The sequence below is a fragment of the Podarcis bocagei genome, assembly GCF_964188305.1.
Source record: "Podarcis bocagei genome assembly, chromosome: 10".
In the NCBI taxonomy this organism is placed as follows: Eukaryota; Metazoa; Chordata; class Lepidosauria; order Squamata; family Lacertidae; genus Podarcis; species Podarcis bocagei.
In genome coordinates this window covers 36984550-37009864 of record NC_138135.1, presented here as the reverse complement: position 1 = coordinate 37009864, position 25315 = coordinate 36984550, and the positions used below count along the sequence as shown (strand labels likewise).

At 40.3% G+C, this 25315-nt stretch overlaps 2 protein-coding genes across 2 annotated transcripts in view; one reads left to right on the top strand and one right to left on the bottom strand.

Moving 5' to 3' along the window:
- The window catches only part of CYREN (cell cycle regulator of NHEJ), a 335829-nt gene that overhangs the window by 113656 nt on the left and 196858 nt on the right, over positions 1-25315 (top strand). The gene's annotated exons all lie outside the window — the stretch shown is intronic.
- NUP205 (nucleoporin 205) overlaps positions 850-25315 on the bottom strand; it is a 38117-nt gene continuing 13651 nt past the window's right edge. The window contains exons 14-43 of the mRNA XM_081210901.1: positions 25233-25283; positions 24396-24605; positions 22898-22997; positions 22393-22530; positions 21925-22114; positions 20975-21095; positions 20393-20474; positions 19721-19885; positions 18728-18852; positions 18310-18424; positions 17211-17360; positions 16016-16090; positions 14279-14436; positions 13697-13777; positions 12686-12877; positions 11892-12162; positions 11586-11684; positions 10897-11045; positions 9610-9801; positions 7819-7940; positions 7103-7241; positions 6802-6928; positions 6476-6552; positions 6192-6320; positions 5942-6068; positions 5317-5483; positions 4607-4730; positions 3310-3438; positions 2204-2277; positions 850-1628 (exon numbers count right to left, since the gene is read on the bottom strand). Of these exons, the coding sequence (XP_081067027.1) occupies positions 1476-1628; positions 2204-2277; positions 3310-3438; positions 4607-4730; positions 5317-5483; positions 5942-6068; positions 6192-6320; positions 6476-6552; positions 6802-6928; positions 7103-7241; positions 7819-7940; positions 9610-9801; positions 10897-11045; positions 11586-11684; positions 11892-12162; positions 12686-12877; positions 13697-13777; positions 14279-14436; positions 16016-16090; positions 17211-17360; positions 18310-18424; positions 18728-18852; positions 19721-19885; positions 20393-20474; positions 20975-21095; positions 21925-22114; positions 22393-22530; positions 22898-22997; positions 24396-24605; positions 25233-25283 (4032 nt within the window). The 3' untranslated portion in view covers positions 850-1475. The remainder of the gene's footprint in view (positions 1629-2203; positions 2278-3309; positions 3439-4606; positions 4731-5316; positions 5484-5941; positions 6069-6191; positions 6321-6475; positions 6553-6801; positions 6929-7102; positions 7242-7818; positions 7941-9609; positions 9802-10896; positions 11046-11585; positions 11685-11891; positions 12163-12685; positions 12878-13696; positions 13778-14278; positions 14437-16015; positions 16091-17210; positions 17361-18309; positions 18425-18727; positions 18853-19720; positions 19886-20392; positions 20475-20974; positions 21096-21924; positions 22115-22392; positions 22531-22897; positions 22998-24395; positions 24606-25232; positions 25284-25315) is intronic.

Here is a 25315-nt window from a genome sequence, read left to right as displayed (position 1 = left end):
GAAACGAGATGCCGCTTCCTTGCTGGAAAGTAGCGGCAGGAGGCGTGAACCGCTGAAGGGAGGGGTCACATGGGCTGCGGGGGCGGGGCGTTCTTGGCCCGCGTGGCGCCACGAGGGGATTCACGTGGTGAGGACGCGAGCATCTCGGTTTGGCTGAAGGAAAAACCCCAGTGGACTGGCTAGCGCTTTCATGTTACGGGAGCAGCGTCTAGGATCTTCCCTTGCAAATAAACATTTGGTAGGATTAGTCCCCGGTGCGCAAAGGATGGTGCTTGACAGGCGAGCAACTTGTTATAGGAAGGTAGAGCAGAGGTTGCTGTTAAATATACACACCAATGCATGATCTCTGTAATCATGCGTGGCAAGCAGAAATTAAACCGCAAAGAAGTGTGCTTCAGTACTGGCTTCCAAAGGCGATTCAGGAATCAGGATACTGCTTGGGCACAAGATTGCCCTCAGCCAAAGTGTTTCTTGATAAGCTTTTAGAAAAACAACAACACAATAGCACTCTACTATGTATGCATCAGGTTAAGGTGCTCAAGGGTGCACACAGGGATAACCGGCAACTGTCAAGTCCCCTGGAAGTATAGTCTGGAACAGCCTTGTAATTAAAACATTCAGCTGGTAATTAACATGGAATTGCATGCAGGTGAATGAGTACTCAATCATTTCTTTGTGCCCAGCAGAGAGAACAAAGTGGTTTGAGTTCTTCAAAGGCCAGCCCACAGCAGGTTGAAGAATTTTTTATTTTTGGTAGGCTTTTGTGGCCTTATTTAAAAGACTGTTCTGGAAGTAACACCTCATATTTCTCTTACATTTTTGATGAACAGGGATAGAGTGACATGAGGGTTAAGTTTTAAAATCAGTGAGGGTTTTAATGGTTTAAGCATATCATCCATTTGAATGGAGAAGTTTTCACAATGAATACGTACACAATAAAATAAGTAAAATCTGGTAACCTAGATTCCCCAGGGTACATTGCTTTCCCTTTATCCCTAACTGCATATTATACAAAACTACAAAACTATTACTACTTCTCTTTTGGAAGCAGTAAGGCAAGAGTACAACTGAGGTGGAGGGTTGTTACTTATGAAGCGGGTTAATTGGTTTTCTATTTTGGCAGTCATCAAAGAATTGAATCCCCAAAAACAATCTTTATTCCCATCAACAGGGTTTGTACTTGTTACAGCTGTGAAAAATCAGCCAAGATCCCATTTCTGATCTAATTTGTTATTTTAAATTACATCTCCTTTCCATAATAGTTTTGTTTTTTGCTTCTACTCAAGATGATTGTATGTATGTATGTTATTTTAAAAATGTTTATTCCCCCCCCCCTTCAATAGGTGGAAATAGAAAGAATTACACAAAACTGATTCATTATTTGAATGAAAAAATATAGCAAAATAGTTTTGACCATAATTTAGAAAATGACACTTGTACAAAAAATAACTTCAGTGAGGCAAAAGCATAAGTCTTCAGGTCCTTGATAGCCTCAGTAGTCCACGGATACGTCTAACGAGTGCTTGAATGAAAGTGTAGCGTGATCGGACCTTAGAATAGAGGCTTTCAATGTCAAGGAGCTTCTTCTGCAGCGATTCCCCAAAACTGTTGATGGCTTCAATCTGAAGCTGGAGGAGTGGAGAAAAAAATTATGATGGAACTTCTGTTCATTACACCCTGCTTTTTAAACATACATACATACATACATACATTTCTTTCTTATTTAGAAATACCAGCTCTCATATAAAGTCTAATTAAAGTTATGTGGCTTTGTGAGGGGAAAGCATATCACAAACCCCTGAATGATAAAACATTGGTCTCAATGAGTTATTTCTCAAGCTCTGTTAGGAAAAAAAATAATCAAAGGATCAGGGATAACTGCAATCTTAACAATGTACTCCTTTTAAATTTTATTTCAGAAGGATCTCTCATCCAGAAGTGGAAATGTAACTAGTCATCTTCAGTAATTATGCAAGATATAATGGGAAGCATGAATGATGTTCTATAAGTTCATCAGAGTTTATTCTATGTTTCTTCCCAAACAGAAAAATGAACTAGGTTACAGCTCGTTTGTCTGGAGCAGATAAAGTCAAAGCAGCAGCAGAACCAGAAGAGGAGTAGGTGCAGCCTCTTCTTCAGGAGTCCACACATCACACTAAACCAAGGTTTCTATTTCCAGAAAAGACTATTTGAAAGATCTTACCTGATCTATATCAAGTTGGCTCACTCTGCTCAATCCACTTTTAAAATCGAAGTTAGGATCTGAACTGAAGGTATCTTGGAATTAAAAAAAAATGACAATAGTTATTTTTAGGTACAAAACAAGCTTTCAAAATGTGTAACATAAAACAATTTATAGGACTGTAGCCTATGTGCCACTGAACTCAAGAGCACGTTCAGCTTAGTAGATATGATAGGATTGTGCTTTAAGATTTCTAGTTTGTTTTGTCTATACAGTAATCGCCTCTCTATACCTTATCATCTTCCTATCCTAATTCTTCACCAAAACATACAGGTAGAAGTGACTTACTTGTCCCAGGCAACCAAACTGGTTTTCCTTTAAGTCAGTCTCTAGCTTTCAACTTGGTGAAGCCACAATCTGAATTTTTGTGACTTGTATGCAGGTGCAACATTAATACACCTGGTTTCAGCTGGTGGCATCATTAATCTTCCGCAACCCACAAATCAGTGCCATAAAGTATCTGAACATATGGGGGCACAGACAAAGATTCCACACTATATAGGAAAAAGGTAGTCAACTCTTTCTTTTGAACTGAGAGGAAACATTACTTGGGAGATCTGAACCTTGTTGGTGGAATCTCTCCCCATCAAACTCCCTTATCAATGTTACCTGTCACCCATCTACCACCCCCATAAAACTACTTGGCTAGCCCCCAAAGGACTCCTCCTGAAAGGACCTATTGAGTTCACCTCTTGAGGAGGTAGCTCAAAACTTTACAACATTCAACAAGTTTGCTGAACTTAACAAAATAATAAAGTACTTCAGTGTACATTTTGTTGAAGAAGAGACACCTATTTTTAATGCAGCTGTGTTTGATAATCCAATTAAGATCAGTCCAATCAATGCAAGAAATCCCTCCCCGCACTACTGTGGTGCAACAATTGCCAAAACTGCATACTGCTTGCACCAAACAAAAGTAATGTTTATGACTGAATAAAAAACTGTTACCACTAAACTTACTTAAGCAGGCTAAAAACCATTCAGAATTCTTAATTACACTGTCATAACCTAGTGTGTAACTTTAATCACACAGAATAATACAAGAATCCCTAAAAGTCTAAAATTACCTTGTAATCTTCTGCTCTTTATCCGATTCCTGGAGGCCAAAAGAGAATCTTGAGAATCCGTCGGGGTACAGTGTAGCAGATAGTGTTCCAGGTGCCGCCAAAGAATGAAAAGGCACGTTTCTATAATATCTGCAAGCATTTCTAGTAAAGGAAAATGCATATATAGAGAGAATTTGGAAATGAGGGCTCCTAAGAGCCCCTATATTGCCTCAACATTGTTCTAGAAAACTTAACCATCTTTAAGTACTAACACAAACAAGACCACATTTCTCCAGGGCAGATCTTTCCCCACAACATTCATGCATATTTCCAAAACACAGGTAGGAGACAAAACTGCTGTTGATACTGTCCTGTTGTTATCATCACCATAAACAACATCATATTTATACTCTGCCTTTTTCCCTGACAGGACTCAAGGCAACTTACAGATAAAACCAAAACCACTAAAAACATAGAAAAATTAAACATTGAAACAGATTTTTTTATATGTAATTAGCTTGAATTCTATCAAACATACATAATTACAAAAAAAGCAACAGCACAGCACTAGTCCTTTATTTAAAAGCAGTCAATTCCCAAAAGGCTGTTGGAACAAGAAGGGAGGAAGCCTGTCTAGTTTCCCTAGGGAGGGGGGGGGGTTCCAAAGTCACAGAGAAGGCCCTACACTGGTAATTTCCCAAACAAACATGTGTAAGAAGAAACTGCAGGCCACCTTACCACCAACACACACTACTAAAGCATTAAACAATTGTAACAGTTTTGCATTACATGTCCAACAAACAAAAAAGAAATTAAGAAACCCTTAAGACCAGAAACTACTTCTGCCTCTTAAAAAGGGACAGAACCTTCTCTCTTACTATATTCCACTGTTTACGAATGAGATTCATATCAGTAACCAAAAACAGGGTTTTGACATTTTCTTATGTTACACTGTAAAATTCATTCTGATAAATTTGAAGGGCATTGGAGCTAGTTTCTAGACCAGTGATAATGCAGTTTTGTAATATAAATTATTCATTGTTAACCACATATCTGAATGAAGGAGACACTTCCATCTATCTGTAAGTAAACATCACAAGTTCAGGTTTGCAAGGAGTGAGTCCTTAGTTGGGTACCATACCCTGCAAGGTTTCATGATCTAGAAAAGTCAATATTTAAAGTGTGAAGATTGACGAATAAGCCCTTCTCTCCCTCAGATTTCATGAACAAGTTCTGAATTTCCAATTTTTTTAAAAAGCTGACTTAGAAATTTCACCGGTAAAATTTTCAGTGTCTCGTCATAATTATCAAAAGATACAGCAACACAGAGAAAGCAACTTGGCTCGATTGTTGATCAACTTCACCAACCGTCGCTTTGCCAAGATGTATTTTTGGGTAGTAGAAATTTTGTCTACTCCAGCGAGCATAACTGACTGGCACAACTGTGAAAAGAACAAACACACATATAAAGACATACTAGACATACTACCATGTAGCTGTTCACTAAAGTGTGTAGGAGCCCTACAGACTCCACTACACAGAAAATCTGACTTTATCCTATTTTACAGAAAACTTAAAAACATGTTAATGGGAAGCTTTGGATTTATGACTACTTTTGTTCTTAAAAGAAATCAACTTACATATTTTCAGACAAACTAATCCCTAACCTGATAATCTCTGTGAAGTTTGATGGGGAAAAATAGTTTAATTATGTAATTTTATTCTATCAGGGAAAGTAAAAATGTTTAGATGTGTCTAAACCCAGAATGTTTACCTCACACTAGCCCTTCTGAGAGTTAATAAGTATAAATATAGATGTTGAAAGAAAATCCCTTCTGAGAGTTAATAAGTATACATATAGATGTTGAAAGAAAATCCCAACAGGATGCTTTTCTGGAATGTTAGAATAATGTTATGGCCACTGATACATTTACTAAGCTTTCCTTCACCAACTGGTTATTTACAATAATGATACTTTCTTTTGCATAATAAATCTGAAGGAGACTCAAAGGAACAGAAGTTGGTTACCTCTTTTATCTCATCTGGTGGCAGTTGCTCCACATTCTGCAACTTGCTAACACTCTGACGATGGCTGTCGTAGTAACTGAAGAAGTCATTGGCACTCTGCTTTAACAGATAGACAATTATACCCAAGCCAGGCAAACGCCAATAAGGAATCACCGCTGCTTGTGGATCTAAAACAGATGACAATCCAAGTTTTAAAAATTAGCTTAAATTCCCTGAGGGGCGGTAGTTAAAGCCTAAATTTATAAACATTTAAATTAATTAAATATATAGATAAATACAAAGATAAATTGATGTAACCGCATTACTTATTTTGTGATAGATGTTTCACACAACCAAATGCGGCTATCTGGGCAGTATTTTCAAAGCCTAATCACTATTTCTGTCATATAAAACTGCTGGCAAGATATAAGACTGATATATAAGACATAATAATAAATAAGCTGTTTAAAAGCCTGATCCACCATAGAAAATTTCTCAAACCTTCCTGCAGCATCTCATAACACAATGTAAAGGGAATTTTCAGTATATGAGAAAGAACATGCCGAGGTTCGTTAACTTCTTGCCAGTGTTAACTCAGCTTCTGGAATACAGTACCTGTTCTACACCAGTAAAACCGCAAACCAACCTTGTCGAGGTCCATCTCGATTAGTGGTCTCAGACAGGCTAGGAGTGAAGAGGCAAACTGTGTGCTCAAAGGTGGGGGCACACTGCATCATCAGCAACTGGCAGTATTCCATCACATTGGCACAGATCTGCAGAGGAAGATAAAAAGCAAGAACAGCAACATCCTTAGGATAATGGCAAAAAAAGGATAAACAGACATTTTACCATTGTGAAAAAGGGACTTTTAGTTGTATTACTCAGCAGAGGCTCACCTGTTGCATGGCCAGTTCAATTTCATCTCTCTTGTTCACTTTGTCTCCCTCTGCTTGATCGTCTTGCAGCTTAAACTGACGCAATCTATCACCACCACCAAACCTTGTTAGGAGGCCCAAGCACTGGCGCTGAAAATCAAAGGAATGTAGAGAAACTGATGACTCTTTCCGCCTGCCAGGTATAGCTGCTTGTTATCTATTGCGTGTCTGTCATGCCAGGGAGGAGGGAGTTGAATTCAAACCATTAAACACGAAACAGTTGCTGTGATCATAAAATTGCATACCTGAAATCGCCCAATATGTCCTTGCAGTTCAATCTGCATCCCTTCAGTAACATCAAGGTCAAAATCACCTAGTGCACCTAATGAAATATAATACAATGGGGGGCTCAATACTTATTTTATTCTTCTTCTGGTTAGAATGCATAATCAAATAAGCGACACATAAACATTAGCCCAAGAGTTTTTGTGAACTTGACACGCCTATTCAGTTCTATGCAAGTCAAAAGTTTGCACATACTTTTACGAAGGTGAGTTTGATGAAAGAGATATTTGTATGTAACAAAGTTAATGATTAGAATGACTATAAACTGGCTGCCAAAGGTACCCACCAGGCAGAGCAGCTTTGCTGATTATCCCAGTCAGCAAGGCCAGTTCTTGCAACGACCCCACACTGACTTCTTGACACCGCAAGATTGCTTGGATAGTATCTGAATGTGATATTAGGAACTGCAAAACCTATAACGAAACAAGAAAGTATATACAGAAATAAAAATAAAATACAATTAAGAACTTTAGGACAACGTATCAGTAGAGGAGGCTTGGAAATAACAAAACACGAAGTCTGCTGTGGGAAGGAGTAACAGTAATGAATAGCCGACACCACTAGGAATTTCTTGCATTTTCCCTTACCTGTCCTGCAGCCTGTGCATGCTCTGCCATACTTGATGTGAGGATGACCTGGCACAGCTGAAGAGCTGGCAGAAGAATCTGGCGATAGCGTTCTACAGGAGCCGGAATAAAGACGGGGGTTTCTCGCATTCCAAATATTCTGAAGAAAGGAGATAAAAGAAAATGAGAAAGTAATTAACTGGTAGATTTTTTAAAACATCACAGCAACTCATCAGAACATAAAGTTATGAAAGCTGAGCGCTGCCCCCACTCTCTGTCAAGTGGTAGCAAAAGTCCAGTGGGTTCCAGGAGCTCCCCAGGGTTTGTCCTCCTTTGAAGAATCAAAGACGTGGAGGAGACTGGCATAGCTTTAAGAAATATAATTGATTCACATATTTACACCCTCAGTCTGCAAGGAGAGAGTCCAAATCTTATGGCACGGTCATCTCAAGAGAGGCTTGTTCCTATCAACAGTGCAGCACAGGAGTCAAAGGCTGCAGAGCTACTTCTAGTGAAATAATTTTGTACCACATCTCCAGCAAACATGCACTATTACTAATATACTTACACCTGTTTGGATAAGATCCTTCCTGACACAGCAGCATGAATTCAATAAAGGCATATAAATGTTAATCGTTGTAAAACACAGAGTGGGGCCTCAGCATTGAGAGATTTTGTTCTCGGGATGTGTTTGCAACTTGGGACATAACTCTGAGGACAAATTGTATGACACTTACCCCTGCTGATCTGTTTCCGGTCGCATGTCATATACCTGACACTGGGCAAGCTTCACAATCACTCCAGATCTACGTAACTCTAGTGCTCCCTGCTGTATTTTGGCCACTTTGGTCAGGAATGCCTGAAACATATTGTAAAAAAGAAAGAAAATGAATTTCAAAAAGAACATAGGACAATATTTTTAAGTATTTTTCTGTCAGCAACCTTAAAACATACCCTCAAGTTAAAACACAAAAACTGAATTAAATTTGTTTATTTAACTCATCCAATGGACGTGATTTAAAATACACTTATTTAGAATTCTAGGATTTAAAAGCAACTTGGAATAACACATGGTGTTGCACTAATCTACGAAATTGCTGAGAGGTTTTTTTCTATGAACTGATCCCCCATAACATGTCATAAACTGCATTTGAAATGCTTCTAAGCCTCAGAGGCAACTTGCCATGCAGAACTGGGATCTCTCTCTCTCTCTCTCTCTCTCTCTCTGTGTGTGTGTGTGAGTGTGTGTGTGTGTGTGGAAAAGCTGAAGGTCAAGAAATTCTAAATTCTAAAGCACCCGCAACTTGTTGAATTAGGTTTTCAGATTTCAGATACTGGCTATACAGGCTACTGCCCCTTAAAAGACAAGCAATTGCTGAGGAGCAGAAAGGGAAATCTCGCCTGATCCAGTACAGCAGAGCAGATCCAGAACTTGCTATGTACAGAAGTGGAGAAAAGACTAGGATGGAAGTAGGAATCCTAGTCCAGCAACCTGACACACCTTTCTTTCTTCAAAGAACTTTCCTACAGCTGGAGAGGAGAACACCCTGTGTTTTATACCACTAAGTAAGCTATAAGAAGTATGAGGATAAGACATCTCTATCTAGTTAATATTTGTAATAGGAACCCTGATGTGACACAACACTTATTAAGCCAGGCTATGCATGAGGTCCATGAACCCACACACAGTTTCTTTTGCTCTTGCCGTGGTTCCTCCTGCCGTACAAATAGAGAAACAAGCCAGGAAGCTACAACTGACCATAGCTTCCCATTATGCACAAACTGGGAACAGTGACTCCCAAACATGCCAGTACTGTCTTCCCCCAAAAGTAAGACACCCCCCCAAAATAAGACCTACTTCCAGTTTTGCCTCTCGCTGTAATATAAGGCATCCCCCCTGAAAATAAGACCTCCCCGATAATAAGGCCTCCCCCAAACATAAGGCCTCCCCGGAATATACGGTAAGGCCCCTGAAGCTACCGTAAGGCATCTGACTCCTCTGGACCGTAGCAGCGGGCGCCACCACGCAGCTCACTGATTGGCCGCAGGGCAGCCGGAGCTGTTCAGGCAGTGCAAGGTCTCTTTAAATCAGAGAGCCCATGCGGCCGCCAGGACAATCTGCCGCCTGCTGCTCGCTCTGCCCTGACGGAGTCTGGCTGACTCACAGACAATAAATGTGTACCATATTCTTCTTCATGGAAAAATAAGACATCCCCTGAAAATAAGACCTAGCACATCTTTGGGAGCAAAAATTAATATAAGACACTGTCTTCTTTTTGGGGAAACAGGGTATATGAAACCATGTTTTAAAGTTATCTTACAAATCTTGGCTTGTTTGGATGCCATACACCACAATTCCCAGTTTGCATGTAACAGGAAGCTTTGGTTAACTGTGGTTTCCGTGCTTGTATCTTTACTTGCACAAAGGGGCTGTATGCAGGTTCATGATGCTCATGCATATCTTGGATTATTAATCCAGGATTTGGCTGTGTGGAGCCCAGGTCACTGAACAGTTATTAAGAACTTACCATTTTTGACTCATAGGTGTACAGTGCTTTAAGTAGAGGAGGCTGGGGTGTAAGTAAGCTTTGCAGCTTGAGGTCGTCATCTGCTAGGCTATCTACAAGCACTTTTAGATAGCCACTGTTGGAGAGATACAACAACCATTGCTGCTGTTTATCTACAGAGATGATGCGATCAAGCAAGGCTAGTGCTAGCATCTGGAAACAAATATGAAAGATTAAATTCCTCAAGAAAGGATACAAAAATTATCTAATATCTGCCACAGCTTATTTAAAAACAGGGTCTGCAACTATGTTAAAATAATGGGAATGTACAATATCTGCAGACTAGCTAAGATGATACTGGCTCCTAATACTTTAATGTTTTACATTTGCAAGCATGTCAACAAATATTGTACTATAGGAAGTTATTAGTCTAGAGTTGCAGCTGCATATCTTGCTAGAATGCAAAATGAGAGAAAAATGATTCCCAGTTTCAGAGGTGCTCTATGGGGGTTGCTGCTGTGCTAGTTCCAAGAAATCTCCACAAAAGCAAAAACTAGTGAAATTTTCTTGTTTTCAAATGACATTATTTTAAAAGTTCTGATAGTAAATAAATTCTGTGAATGGGCCACTAATCTCCAGATTTAAGAAATGTGTAAGAAAACATGCATTTAACCTACCCCCACTCTAGATCACTGACTGCTGAGTTGGGTAGACATTATCAAGAGGGATGGCAAATGTTGATGCTATTTTTAGTGGCAAAAACCTTTTTTATAATGTCCAGTTTGGTTGGTCATGATTATGTACATGCTATTCATCATTAACTGTGTTTCTTCACAAACTGGCGAATTACATTGAAACTATGTGGACTGCTTTAAAAATGAAGAACAGAACAAGAGTAAACACCGGGCATTCTTTCCCAACCGTCATTATGTTCGCTCTTCATTATCTACTACCTTTTCTGCTATAGAACCAACTTTAAGTACAAATGCAGTCATTTTTTCCAAATGTAAAAACTGAATGATGTAACAAGGAAAGCAGGCTAACAGCTGCATTACTCAGGCACAGGTAGCAAACATTTACCACACTTCACCTGGTATATATGTATTATCACCGGAAAATAATTATCAAAAGCAAGTATGTAAGATATGAAAGACTTACTGAACTTCTTTTTAAAAAATCCTAAACTGTCAAGTTATTCTTTAATAAATATTTGAATGTTCCAAAATTCAGACATCAGTGTGTGTTTCTCCCCAAATTGTGACCTGAACCTGTTTAAAATTAAAATACAGAATATCTTATTTTATTTACCCGTCCAATTTCATGACCATCACAGGCATCTCGGCAGACCACCTCCATTAGGGCAGAACCATAGCTTTCAATAATTGCCATGTTTTCTCTCTGCAGTTTACTGTAAGCATCTTCAGGTGCTGTTAAACACTCCCACGTGGTCTTCTTGGCTATAAAGAGGAAGAAAAGGACAAAATTAAAGGCGAACAACTACATTTGCCTTTATAGGGAGGGGAAGAGGAGAGTATTTTAGTTGGAATGTTCAAATGAGAAAATAGATCCCTCAGCAAAGAATGTTACTTGTAACAAAATATTAAACAAAAAAGCTTCTTCGGATGAACTCTGATAGGAAACACACACATATTTACTTCAGTGAAAGGACACAAGATGCCTTCAATGGAAATGTGCTCATGACAGAAGAAAAGTAACCACTGCATTCACACTTTTGGGTCACTGCAGTCTATGAACATAGATGAAATCAAAGGCTGGATATGGGGCATGAAATAAAACTGACCAGTCAGCTTCATACATATATGGGACTGGGAAATAATGGCTTTGGGAAGCCTGAAAAAACCCCAGAAATAAAGTTATTATTGCTGATGGAGAATGCGGGGGGAAGTATGGGACTGTGAACTCTGGTCATATAAAGAGATCCAATATAGTTGCAAATGCAGCGCATGTTCTCTTTTCATCACCATTTTGTATTCTACCTGCTTCTAGGGTGTCTGGTTCATCTGGTCTCTGAGCAATCTGCAAGTAGTAAAGCAGTGATCCATACAGATGTGTTCTCACTCGCTGGAAGCCACCACCTGCTCAGACAGAAAAAAGGGTATTTATACTGTGGAAAAAGATAACACACACAAACCATTCTTCTGTTGCTATCCACCTCTACTTATTTACAGAATGCTGGCTTTTGTAATGCACATGCCAATCTGTTTCCATAGAACTTGGGGAGCACATCAATCAACTGCTTCAAAGATTATGGAAACTATTTTAAAGTGGTCATTAAAAATTACCTGTTTTCAGAATGAAATCCAGAATCTTTTTCAATATGATATGTAGAGAAGAGTCTCCGATAGAGGCGAATCCCACCACCATGCCTTCAGAACCAGGTGGTGTTGTGAAAGAACCATCCAGCATCAAGACAAACTGCGAGTGCCCAGGCAAAGGGACGGCAAATGGCTCCTTTTGCTCTGTTCGCACACACTGACTTAAGTGGGCGGTCAGGGTGAACACGGCTGCCGCCACAACAGGCATTAACTCCTGAGCAGCATCGTCATTCAGGATCTTATGGGAACAAAAGAAAGAGTTGCTATTTTGGTACATGCTTGCGATACACGTCTGCATAATTTCTATAGGCATCTCTAATACAAATTACTATAAGCAGAATGTTCAATATTAAATAGCAATGAGACAAATGTGTCTCAGTCATGAAGCGGTGTGTGGTACAGAAACACTGGTCTCCTTGCTAGACCCCCCCCAAAAAAAACTCTCTACTTTGATTGGATCTGAAAGGTACAGCTATGACAATCCAGGAACATTCAAAAGCCCATATCCAGCCTCCCAAAACTCCCTTGAGTAAGCGTTAAAAAGTTTGTAAAGTGATGTTGGGAAGCAACAGTAACAAAAGCTAAGTCAGTGGCATAGGCGACTTAGAACACAGATTTTGTTAGGGGAAACTGCTGGTAAATATGAATGGATTGGAAAGCATTAGATATTTCATAATTCAACTGTGCATTTTAAAAAACTCAAAATGGACACCCAAACTGGCCGTCAGCGTCACCATACCATGCCATTTCAAGGGGCTTACCTTGTCATGCAAATCTTGTAAGAGATCACGGATAATAAGCTGCCTATCTTCAGGTTGTATAAGGTCCTGTGGGCAGGCAGTTAATATGATTTCCACCAACTGCCTCCAGGACTCCAGAGCATGCCGCTTAGCATAGAGACACTGAAGGAGCTTGTTCCGTTCCACAACATACTGGAGAATTGTGTTGATTTCCTGGACGGTCAAGGAAAGGGTTAACTCATAGGAGACCAAAAGAAAAGGCTCTATTTTTAAACAAAGTTGCAAAGGTCATATCTAAAAAGTAGCTTCTGAGAAAGTTAATTTATATTATATCCTTGGCCTATAATCAAGCAAGGAGTGTGCACACATGTTTGCGTTCTCCTCATTTGCCCAAGGAACCCTAAGACTGCCTTTCAAACTCAGCCAAGTTTCAAAAGCAGCTTGAGGATTTTGCCGGGGAGCTGCTTAAAAGGGGGGGAAATGCCATCAGAGGAATGTGGGTTGTCTCCCCATTGATATTCCCTTTAAATAGCAACTCAAATTGCTTTCTATGCACCCCTTCTCGTCAGCAGAATTCTCAGTCTCAGTTTTCCTTAGAAGCAATGCTCTGCTTCATCGTGAAACCAGCATCAGTCACTGGGTGGCCTTAGGTAAGACGAGAATTGCCAGCGCTACCTACATCCAAGCCCTGCTGAGACAATAAATGAAGTATCACAAAGTAATTTATCTAAAAGCATTTATAAAGTGAAAAGAGCTATATAAATGAATGACAGATATTGGGCTCTTCCAAAAAACAATTAGTAGTAAATAATCTGTGCAGCTGTTTTTCAAGAAATGGCCACAACTGTGGTTGAGCACATGCTATGCGTGTCAAAAAAACCTCTTCGGTTTAATCTGCAGCATCTCCATGTAGGGCCCCTGCTTGAAGTCAGTCAGTGTCAACAATGCTGAGATAAATGGACCAATAAATGGATTCTGTATATGGCAACTTCCCAGGTTTCAATCAAGCTTAGACATTTTAAGTGGTCTTACCTCCATGAGCAAAGGTCTCTGCCCAAGGGCTGCCATTCCTTGTAGGGCATTAACTTCAGCAATCAGAACTTTGTGGAGATGCTAGAATTGAAGAAAGGAAAGCGGTGTCTTTTGCTAATCTATTATGTGTAAAATTTGGAGACAATTGTGAACATGAAAACACTGCTAATTCCCTTTCCGCAATTTCATTTCCACCCCAGTTCAACTTAAATGAAACAGGCCAAAGAAAGTACAACAATGTTCAACTTGAAATGTCAGCTTTCCTTTTAAGACATTCAATATAAGGCACTGTGTTTTGTAAAGAAGCTGGCACAACAGTGGTATGAGCCTGAAGATAACCATATCACTATTAGGTATGTAAGTAAAAACCTATATAAATTATTCCAATGTTAATTCTCACATGGAATAACATGTTTGAGAGGCTACTAACGTAAATGCTGACATACTGAAGTCAGTGGGAGCATTAAGGTTTTATCTAAAAATCTTCCATGGAAATAAAAAATGTTTGAATATACATAATGTTTGCTGCACTACACCCTTAAACTGTGAAGCCAGGTACAGAGGTTTCTAGAAATTGCTCACCTTGACATTGCAGATAACTGGTCCACGTGCACTTCTGTTCTCGCAGTTGGCAATGACCTGCTCAATTTGAGCACGGTCAAAAAAATCCAGCTGCAAAGGTTCTGGGATCTCTTGACTGAAGTCAATTGAGTCTAGGATGCTCAAGATCTTCCTGCGTACTAAGGAAGGAAAAAATGTATTCAGAAATGGAAGAATCAGAGTTTTACTGAATTCTAAAGACAGAAGTTAAAGCAGCTTTAATGGAAAGAGCTTTCTGATTATAACTACAGTGGTGCCTTGCAAGACGAAATTTATCCGTTCCGCGAGTCTCTTCGTCTTGCGGTTTTTTCGTCTTGCGATGCACGGCTATTAGCAGCTTAGCGGCTTTAAGAAAAAGGAAACAAACTCTCAAGACGTTTTGTCTTGCGAAGCAAGCCCATAGGGAAATTTGTCTTGCGGAACGACTCAAAAAACGGAAAACTCTTTCGTCTTGCGTGTTTTTCGTCTTGCGAGGCATTCGTCTTGCGAGGTACCACTGTAAATTTTTTTTCTATTAGTTTTCTTAAATTCTATACAGTGGTACCTCAGGTTAAGTACTTAATTTGTCCCGGAGGTCCGTTCTTAACCTGAAACTGTTCTTAACCTGAAGCACCACTTTAGCTAATGGGGCCTCCTGCTGCTGCTGTGCCGTCGCTGAACAATTTCTGTTCTCATCCTGAAGCAAAGTTCTTAACCCGAGGTAATATTTCTGTGTTAGCAGAGTCTGTAACCTGAAGCGTATGTAACCTGAAGCGTATGTAACCCGAGGTACCACTGTATATAAAAAAGGAAACATTTAAACCTGAAATGTTAGATGTAGGCACACATATCTACTTACAGTAGGGTGGGAAAACCTTTTGGCCTGGAGGGCCAGATATTTCATTCTACCCTCAACCTCTGGGCCAAATGACATCAAGTGATGGACAGGTGGGTGGTCCTGCCCACCTCTCAGTATTGGCCTAACGGTGATGGGGAGAGCTAGAGAACAAGCAGGACTGAACTTCCCACACAAAAGCTGATGCATGGTGAATTCAATCCTGATTTCTGCAAGATTGGAGTGCGCAAGTTCCCCATAGGAAATGTCCTTTGTGCACCTGAACCAAGCAGAATTGAATTCCCCATCCACCAGTTGATATAGAGGAAGTTCAATCTCGCTTTCTTTTGTCACATCTCTACTTGCCACACTTTACATATGGCAGGTAGGCACAGTTTGGAGAAAGCAGCCTGGTGGGCCAAATAGGGAGACTTGATGGGCCAAATCTAGCCTGTGAGACAGAGATCCCCTGCCTTTGACATATAGTCAGATCCTGGACTTGTACAACCCTATCCGACCAAGATATTGTCATGCACACAGCAGTTTGATTGCAATAGTGTTTGTTGAGGCTCTGTCTCCACCCCCCCCGCCACCGCCAGGAGCTCTGTCACACTGACCATATAAAGGGCTATTTCAGGAGTATAAAAAGACCCCGGGAGGTGCAGTAAACAGCCTAACAAACTGCAAATTAGTATACAGATTTATAGCTCATGCCTTCAGTACATGAAACAGTTGTGTTTTAGATTGCTGACACAACATTTAAACAATAGTTTACAGTTAAATTAATTCACCTGGCTCATAGCCACCAATTTCTCAATATAAGCAAAAGCAAAGACAGGACACAGACTGCTCAGGTTCTAATCCAGAGTAGAAGTACTGAGTAAACCAGCCACAACGAGACTTACCTTTGGCAGCAGTATCAAAATGAAGAAACCCACTAACAGACCGGCTTTCATCTTCTATGCCTCCTTCACCTTCAGCTAAGAGGATTGAAATTTTGAAAAAGTTTACTTAAGAAATTGCCTTGCCCCATGCGGACCTATTTGATCACTTTGATCTGCGGATCTTGCACTTTTATAAGTGTCACATGATCTCCATATGAGGAGGCATTTCATTAGTGTGGCAGCACCTGTGGCTTGGACCTCCCTGCTTAATGACATTAAGCAGTCACCCTCACTATATTGCGTTAGATTGCTGCTGAAAACTTTCTGCTTCAGCAAGCATATTCAGACATTATTTAGTTACCAATATTTGTTTTTAAAGTTCTTGATTTTATCTTTGCTTTCAGTTATGATAGTTTAATGCATATTTGTTTTAAATTGGTTTATGGATTTTAGCTGTGTTTCACTGAAAATTTTATTTGTATACTCCTTGGAGAGCTTTTCCAAAATGAATGAAAGCAAAGTTGCACAAATTCAAACTTAGCAAAGGACTTTTAAAAATTAAAAATGCTGCTATCTAGGGAAATTCCGGGACGCGGGTGGCACTGTGGATTAAACCACAGAGCCTAGGACTTGCCGATCAGAAGGTCTCCTGCCAACCTAGCAGTTTGAAAGCACATCAAAGTGCAAGTAGATAAATAGGTACCACTCCGGCGGGAAGGTAAACGGCGTTTCCATGCACTGCTCTGGTTCGCCAGAAGCGGCTTAGTCATGCTGGCCACATGACCCGGAAGCTGTACACTGGCTCCCTCGGCCAATAAAGCGAGATGAGCGCCACAACCCCAGAGTCGGCCACGACTGGACCTAATGGTCAGGGGTCCCTTTACTTTTACCTTTACCTAGGGAAATTCCAGCCTAATAAATGCATTAAAATATTGTAAGGTTATAATGATTTTATTGTGTGTGTGGTATTATGTTTCAAGTGCTATAAAATATATAGAGCACACTATAAATGCTCAGTACAGCCCACAGCATGACTGCTAATTCATGTGGTCTGAAACCTTGGCTTATATTTACTTCCAAAGTTAGCCACTATAAAGTATAAGGAAAGCATTATATCATTCAGATATGAAAGTGGAAAGTAATAAAAAAATGGAAAGGAGCCCTTCAGATATGAGCAGTCTTTGATTCTTAGAGCAGCCTTCCATGCTCCATTTACCTAAGTAGGATTTGACAGGCATGTCATCCAGAAGGAGGTGCAGGAGTCTCTGTGTGTGAGAACGCTGGCGGTTCAGGGAAGTAACACGCAATTCTATAGAGGCCGTCTTCATTAGCCAGGACATCTGGTTCAAAGCTGGAATCTCATGCTCTGAAAGTCAAGATAGGGCAAGAATGGGAGCAATACAGACACTTCAGAAGAGCCTACCATTGCTGGCTGGACTCATGTTATATTTGTTACACATCTGCTGCTTGGAAATGTAAGCAAATGGGGCACTGCTCTCTGTGTGGGAAGTTGTTTATGTAAAGCAGCTTTCCACACAATGTAGTTAATGGCAAAGCCCTGAAAAAGAGGAGCCACTTTTGAAATGTATATTCTCTTGGCCCTCCAACTGCACAACACGGACATTAATCACCTTATTAGAAAAAAATAATGCACGCAGAGTGGCTCTAGGATACCTACAAATACACAAAAGGAAAAATGACTTCTCTCTCCCTGCCAGGACAAGAATTTGCAAATCTTGCTAAGATGAGACTTTCCAAATTCTGTTAAAAAGGCAAAAAAGAAGAAGTGATTCTTCCAAGCAATGAATGAGAATTGAAAAAAGAATGTAAAGTCACTGGTGTCTCTTCAAGTTGTATTCAATGCTATATGAGATACAGAATGCCTCATTCTTCAATACTTTTAAAAGGGCCTTGAAGATATTCTCTGTCATGGTCCTCAGTGACTAGTTGTAGACTGAGCAACATAAATGGTGTTGTGATCTGTTTTTTTTCTATCCAATGCTGGGCTATTTGTTGTTTTTGCTAGTTTTATGAAGTAGATGTTACAAATATTCTAATTGGTATTTTTTGTGTATATTTTGCAAGCCACTTGTAAATAATGTTTCTTAAATGCAGATTCAGGTAGGTAGCCGTGTTGGTCTGACGCAGTCGAAATAAAAAATTAAAAAAATTGTCCAGTATCTGAAGAAGTGTGCACGCACACGAAAGCTTATACCCAGAACAAACTCAGTTGGTCTCTAAGGTGCTTTCCTAAATGCAGGTTATAAATAACTTGCTAAAAATAAAATTATGAGACTGTACTTGAAAAGGCTTACCTTTGACAGAAAATGGTAAATGCTGCAACTGAGAGAACAAAAAATCCTGGCTGGTTCTCAAATATCTCATTGTCGGGCCTGAAGTGTCTGAGCAGGCACACAACTGATAGATCACCTGTTTGAACAAGACGGAAATCCAGATATTAGTTTCCTTTAATATTAGCCAAAATATTTCTAATTAAGTATTGTATTTGAACTCAGATCTACTCATGCAATCCTATACACATTTACCTGGAAGTAAATCCCATTCAATTCAATGAGACATGCTTCTGAGTAGGACTGCAATGTTAAATGTTTTTTAAAAACCAAAATTATATTAGTAAATTGCAAAAATCAATTCCCTCCTAATTGAAAGCTCATTGGATTTATACAGAGCACCCCATTTTAGCTTTCCTAAAACAGGAAATATCATGTATACCTGGTAACACAATTCTGCTAGATGAGGAGATTGTTGAACCGCTGTGGGACCAGACCTTGTTTCAGTACCATTCTCCAGTATGGTCAAAATAGCATGTAGGCAAGTTCTAGGGCAGCCCAATACACCTTGAAAATGCAACATTCATATTTAGGGGGGAAAGTGTGCATGATGCATAGAAACGAAACATCACCCTATTTTAAAGATTTACTTCACAAAAATAGCAAATATTTTACTCTAATTTAATATTGCATTTTATCAAAACTGGACTATGGGCAAGGATCCAATTATTCATTCATTTTGTCAAATTTATATATATTTTCACACTAATGTTAATACTGCTTACAAATTTGAAAAGGTAATTAACAAACATAACAGCAAGTAGATCGGGGTGACCAGCCTTCGGCCTGTGGGCCAATCCTGGTCCTTCAGGGGGTCTAGTTTGGCCCTCCAAACGGTCCATTTCCCTCAAGCCACGCCCATTCATGTCAGCTGATGGCCAAGAGTGGGATTTGCTGCATGCCTGTTCCCACCTCCAAAGCTGCAGGATTTAATGCCCCACACATCAACTGATGAGCAGGGTTAAATCCTGCTCAGTCTGACTCCTCTTGCGTCTTGCCGGGTTTTGCAAGGTGTCTGGTTTTTGCAAGACTTTTCACTTGCAGCTGGCCGGCATGAAACATGTGGTCATAGCTGTAATCACTCACAGTAAAGTACCCTTGACGTAGATCAGGCTTCCTCAGACTCGGCCTTCCAGATGTTTTTTGGCCTACAACTCCCATGATCCCTAGCTAGCAGGACCAGTGGTCAGGGATGATGGGAATTGTAGTCTCAAAACATCTGGAGGGCCGAGTTTGATGTAGATCATTTTGTTATGTCTACTGAGCATGAAACTTCTGCCCATTCTGGGCAAAAATAAATTCCTTCTACTACTGAGCTGATTCTTTCCAACACATGAACAGCAGCTCCCCCACCCTGCCCTCTTCAGCCATGTACCTGGGTCTTGCAAGTTTGTGTTGCTCACAGGCTTCTTGAATTCATAACCCAGAAGATACAAGGCAAGATTCGGTGGGCTGCACTCCAAAGAGGCGATGAGAAGGTTCAGGATGTTAATCCTTGTTTCATGGTAAATTGGGGCCTGCTTCCTTTCAGCTTCAAGTTCTGGGAACCAAAAATACACATCAGTGATATAAATTCATGAAGTGCTCAATTCTAATATCCAATGGCTTTTAATGGAAACATAAATGATTTGCAATAATGTACAACATTTTTGTTACAACAGGGGAAATAATCACTTGCCTAATCACTTGTGTTGACCTATCCAGGCAGGGAAGCATACACGAAAGTATTTCCATGTGTCAACATGCCTCAAAGAATTATCAGCTGTATAAATTGCCAGTCCATCCACATAAAAGTATTTTGTGGAGCAGCGACTTCTATAGAATTGCTTTTAAAACTAGCTTGCAAATTAGTGCTCTGCCTTTTGCCCAAAATGTTATAAAAATAAGAAAAATGGGCACATGATTCTGAACTCAATTATAGGCCAAAAATATATTAATAAAATGGTTTTCAGTTCTGCAAATAATCACATTCTGAGGATCCTTGATAATTCTTTCTCAGTTATCCAGCAGCTTATTTTTATGTACAAAAAATGGACTACTTTCATACCTTCATCAGAATTAATGATTTCTTCAGCAGCTTCATTGTCCAAACATTCCACAAACCCAGCCATTAGTTTCTGGCTGATATTCTGGATTTGCAACCAAAGAATGGAAATGAGAAGATAGTGAGATATTATACCATGACACATTGATTTAGGGCCTCCCCTGCCTATCTTGAAGCCCAGGTAGAACAATATATGGAGAAAGTCTCTTTCAGGAAACTGGGTCCTGAGACTGTAGGATTTAATACATCAAAACATCTTAATGGACCTTGTTTTGAACAGGTAGCCAATGCAGATCTTTTGAGTTATATGGTCCTGTGCAGACCATATAGCTCAAAGGATCTGCAGACTCCTTCTCCCAGAAATCAGTTGTAGGGAGTCTTGGAAAATGATCTGAAGTTACATGAAGCAGTCCTATTGCTAAAGTTAAGTGAGATTTGATTGCTGACTAGATGGGAAGGTCCTGAGAACCATACAAATGTAAACAACTCCGACCTGGTTAGAAACCATTATAACAGTAAAACCATGTGCTGGCTACATCATTCTTCCCTAACCCTTGCATAAAAAACAAATGTAACAACAGTTACCTGGTCTTGTGTGAAGTCTCCAATCAATTTGACCTGAATATTAGAATTACAGGAAATGCAACACAGGATCTTGGAACTTTCAAAAGCCAGTTCAGGATTGGTATTGCCATGATAAAGATACCTTGAAAATTACAAGAACATAGGAATTGTCAATTCCAACCAGAAATGCCAGAGAAAAGGGGGGAAAGGGAGCCTTAATAATGCTTCCATGCTGAAAGCCACCCAGAGTGCCTGGGTGGGGTACATATAATAAAATTATTATTATTCATAAAAATTAGTATCAAGGCTAAAAATATGTGTGCAGAAGCAGGTGAAGGGAGGCGAGAGTAGCAGCAGCAGCATTGTTCACTGTGACAGAGATGGCATGAGGCAGCAGCAAGGTCAAGCTCTGGGTTGCCATCGCTGCTGTGCACACCTGTGGGCTGCTGTTGTCAGCCCTGCCACTGCTTCGCCCTGTCCCACCGACACAAACACAGCACCACTGCCACCAGCAAGGTGATGCTACTGCTCTCCCCACTCCACCCCCATATGCTGATCCTGCATGCAGCTACATCAGACATGTATATATGATACCAAATCATATTATACACAAATAGCTCTCATTTGTTCCAAGTGCCAGCTGTTTATAACCAAAACAACACACACACACACACACACACACACACACAGAGAGAGAGAGAGAGAGAAGGAGGGCATCAGCAGACCCAGGGGAAACCCCAAAGACTTTCAGACATATGCAACTGCTCAGAACAGATTCGTAATTTGGACCTGATCCTTAAAATCAGGTCAGTACAAAGACATTATTTGATTTCTTTGCAGTGGGCTGAATAGTGATAATCTGTGTAAGGGGAAGAGCAAGCTGTAGGAACCTCTCAACAGACACACAATGGTCTCACATTATACCAGTCTCTCTAGAACCACATCTGTCTTTCTAAATGCATTGGTTCTACCTGGCAATATTCACCACATGGTCTGCCTTTTTAGTCCGAGGATTGATTCCTTGCAGCAGCTGTTCCAGGGATGTAACAATCAGGGAGAGGTGGCTTTCCCTTAACAAGTCCATGAAAAGGTTCTCTTTCTGTAGGGTCAGATTAAGCAGCCCAAGGCAATACTGTACAGCTTTCTCCAAGTGCTTCTTTCCTATGGAAGGAAAGGAAATAAAGACAATCCCACTTCCATGCCTAGAACGCTTATGAGGGAAAGATATAATGCTGCAGTCAATCTACATATGTGCATTAATAGAGCCATAATAAATCAGTTTGTATTAAAAGACCCGACTCAAGAATGGCCAACTTTTATTCAACAGTTTTCCTTGCAGTGGATCTACATAATGAAGAATTCAGTTCACTGGCTATACAGTAAGTAGCATCAAAATATTTTTTTTTAAGTTGAATTTTTAATTTATTTTTGCTACATACCAGGGAAAGGAGCATAGGTATCTAGTTGTTTAACCCCTTCTTCCAGCAAGCTAAGACACAGTTCCAACATTGGTGACTCATTCAACAGATGATACATCAGGTTAAATCCAGGTGGTTTATAAGCTATAATTTCTTCTCCTAAAAAATTAAAAGCACAATTCAGTAAAATCAGCATTATAGTTTGTCCAAAAAATGTCATTTTTTCAAGGCAAATCTAAACACAGTCACCACCCCTTCTTCTCCTATACCAGCTTCAAAACAATGACAAAATCCGGCTGCTTTTGACATTGTAGTACTTTCTTCCCTGAATTTATAACTTTGCATTTGCTCATTCTGTTTGCCTGTTAGACTATAGTCAATTCCTCTTTGCTAGCTTCCCCCAGAACTATTTTTCTGAGTCTGAAGGACCAGTCTAAAAGCCAGCAGGAGAATTGGTCACCATTTTGCTTTCTTCCCCAAACAAGATACAAAAACGAAGCTAAAGACAAACCAGGGAAGAGCATACCTTGTAACTCCACATATTGGTCCACAAAATCTTCAAGCTGAGGTTCGTAATCTCTCAGCAGCTTGTAAAAAACCTCTAGAACTGCTTCCGCTACTTCCCACTGTCAAGAAAAGCAGGCACAAAATATTATTTTGAAAGTGGACATCTCAAACCTCAGCTTCCCATTTTAGTATGATAAAAAGATGCCTTATGCAGAATCAGGCTATTAGTGCAAGCAGCTCAGTACAATCTATGTTGTCTGGCAGTGGCTCTCCATGCAATCAGACAGAAGCCTTTCCCAGCCACTCTTGGAGATGGCCAGGAATTGTACCTGACTCTACTACTGAGCTACACCCCTTCCGAAGTATTGCTAATCTTCTAATTTCGAGCATCATGTTATGGCAGTGGAATACACAGAACCCAGACACTAGCTCAATTCAGATTTAATGTGATTATATATAAATCTTAGGGGCAGAAATTAATAATAATAATAATATTTTTTATTTATACCCCGCCCTCCCCAGCCAAGGCCGGGCTCAGAGCGGCTTACAAGCGATAATAAAAACAAGTTGAATAATTGCAACTTAAAAACAAAATCAAAATACAACATTAAAATATTGAAACATTAAAATATTAAAATGTAGCCTCATCGCAGGAGGAGAAGGAAAGGAAAAAAGAAAGGGAGGGAGGGAATCAAATTGGCTCCAAGCCAAAGGCCAGGCAGAACAACTCTGCCTTACAGGACCTGCGGAAAGAAATCAGATCCTGCAGGGCCCTGGTCTCATGAGGCAGAGCGTTCTACCAGGCCGGAGCCAGAGTTGAAAAGGCCCTGGCTCTGGTTGAAGCCAATCTAACTTCTTTAGGGCCCGGGACCACTAGGGTGTTGCTATTTATGGACCTTGAGGCACTCTATAGCGCATACCGGGAGAGGCGGTCCCGTAGGTACGAGGGTCCTAGGCCGTGAAGGGCTTTAAAGGTGAAAAGCAGCACCTTAAATCTGACCCTGTACTCTACCGGGAGCCAGTGCAGTTTGAAAAGCACTGGGTGAATATGCTCCCATGGTAGAGACCCTGTGAGGAGCCTCGCTGTAGCATTCTGCACCCTCTGGAGTTTCTGGGTCAGCTTCAAGGGCAGCCCCGCGTAGAGCGAATTACAGTAGTCAAGCCTGGAGATGACCATCGCATGGATCACTGTGGCCAGGTCGGGGCGGTAAAGGTAAGGGACCAACTGCTTGATGCGGCGAAGGTGGAAAAATGTTGCCTTGGCTGTTGCTGTAACTTGCGCCTCCATGGAAAGGGAGGCGTCAAGGATTACACCCAAACTCTTAACGGAAGGCAATGGCACTAATTGGGCCCCCGCAAGAGAAGGGAGTTGGTCCCTCATCCCCATGCCATCCCGACCCAGCCACAGGACCTCTGTGGTTAGCCAAACATCACATTTTAAAAAGTCAACACCATCAAGTTTAGAAACATCTATAGAAGTTATTTAAAAACAATACATATTTAGAAGCAGAAGCTACCTTCTCAGCAGCTCGCCGATAGGCCCTTGTACGAAATCGAAGAAACACAGAATCTCTCAGAAATTGCAGATATGGATCAAAGCCTGGTGGGCGCAAGCCAGCGCCCAGGTTAGAAGGAAATGAACTCTCTACCAGTGTGCTAATGAGCCGGCAGAAAGCCCGAGTTAAAGGATACTCCTCACACCGGGATTCAATTTCATTCAATTCAACCTTTGCAGGAAAACAGAAACAAACATTATTAAAAATGCAATTTATTGCATCATAATGTAAGAATGTATAGAAGTTTTGGGGTGTTTTTTTTACATAGTTACAATAGATTCTCATGTTTCACCACAACCAGATGGATAGCACAAGGCATGTTTGCCTTCAAATATGACTAAAAAGGGGTAGGGCATTAAGTTTTAGTAGGTTTTTAATTTGCCTATTTCTTTTCAATGTCTATGGCCTCAATTAAGCTGAAACTAGTCACAGCCAAGTTATTTAGTAATCAGTGAAATAAGTTAAGTCACAACAACCCTCATTGCTTCCAACAGTGCTTGCGGTTTGAGAGTCAGGTGCATCTAAGTCAATTGACTTCAATAGGTTTAGGCATGCTTAAATCTGCACAGGATCAGAACGCTCATCACAAGCAATTTCAGGCATCTACTCATCTTGTAAGGATTTTTTCCACTTTTGACTTTTCTGAACAATTTGACTTTTTTTTAAAAAAATGAGTATGTGCACTATTATTACTATTTTTAAACATGCAAGTAAAAGACTCTGAAGCTCCTCTTTGCCGAAGCAGTCCTACAGCTTTTAATTTTTCCAACCATGTAGCTAACTAGAAACAGATTTTACCTCAATGCCAATGGCTTGTCTTTGGCCTGGAGTTCTGACAGTTTGTAGTATCTTTCAAAACAAACAAGAGAGAAAGGAAATGA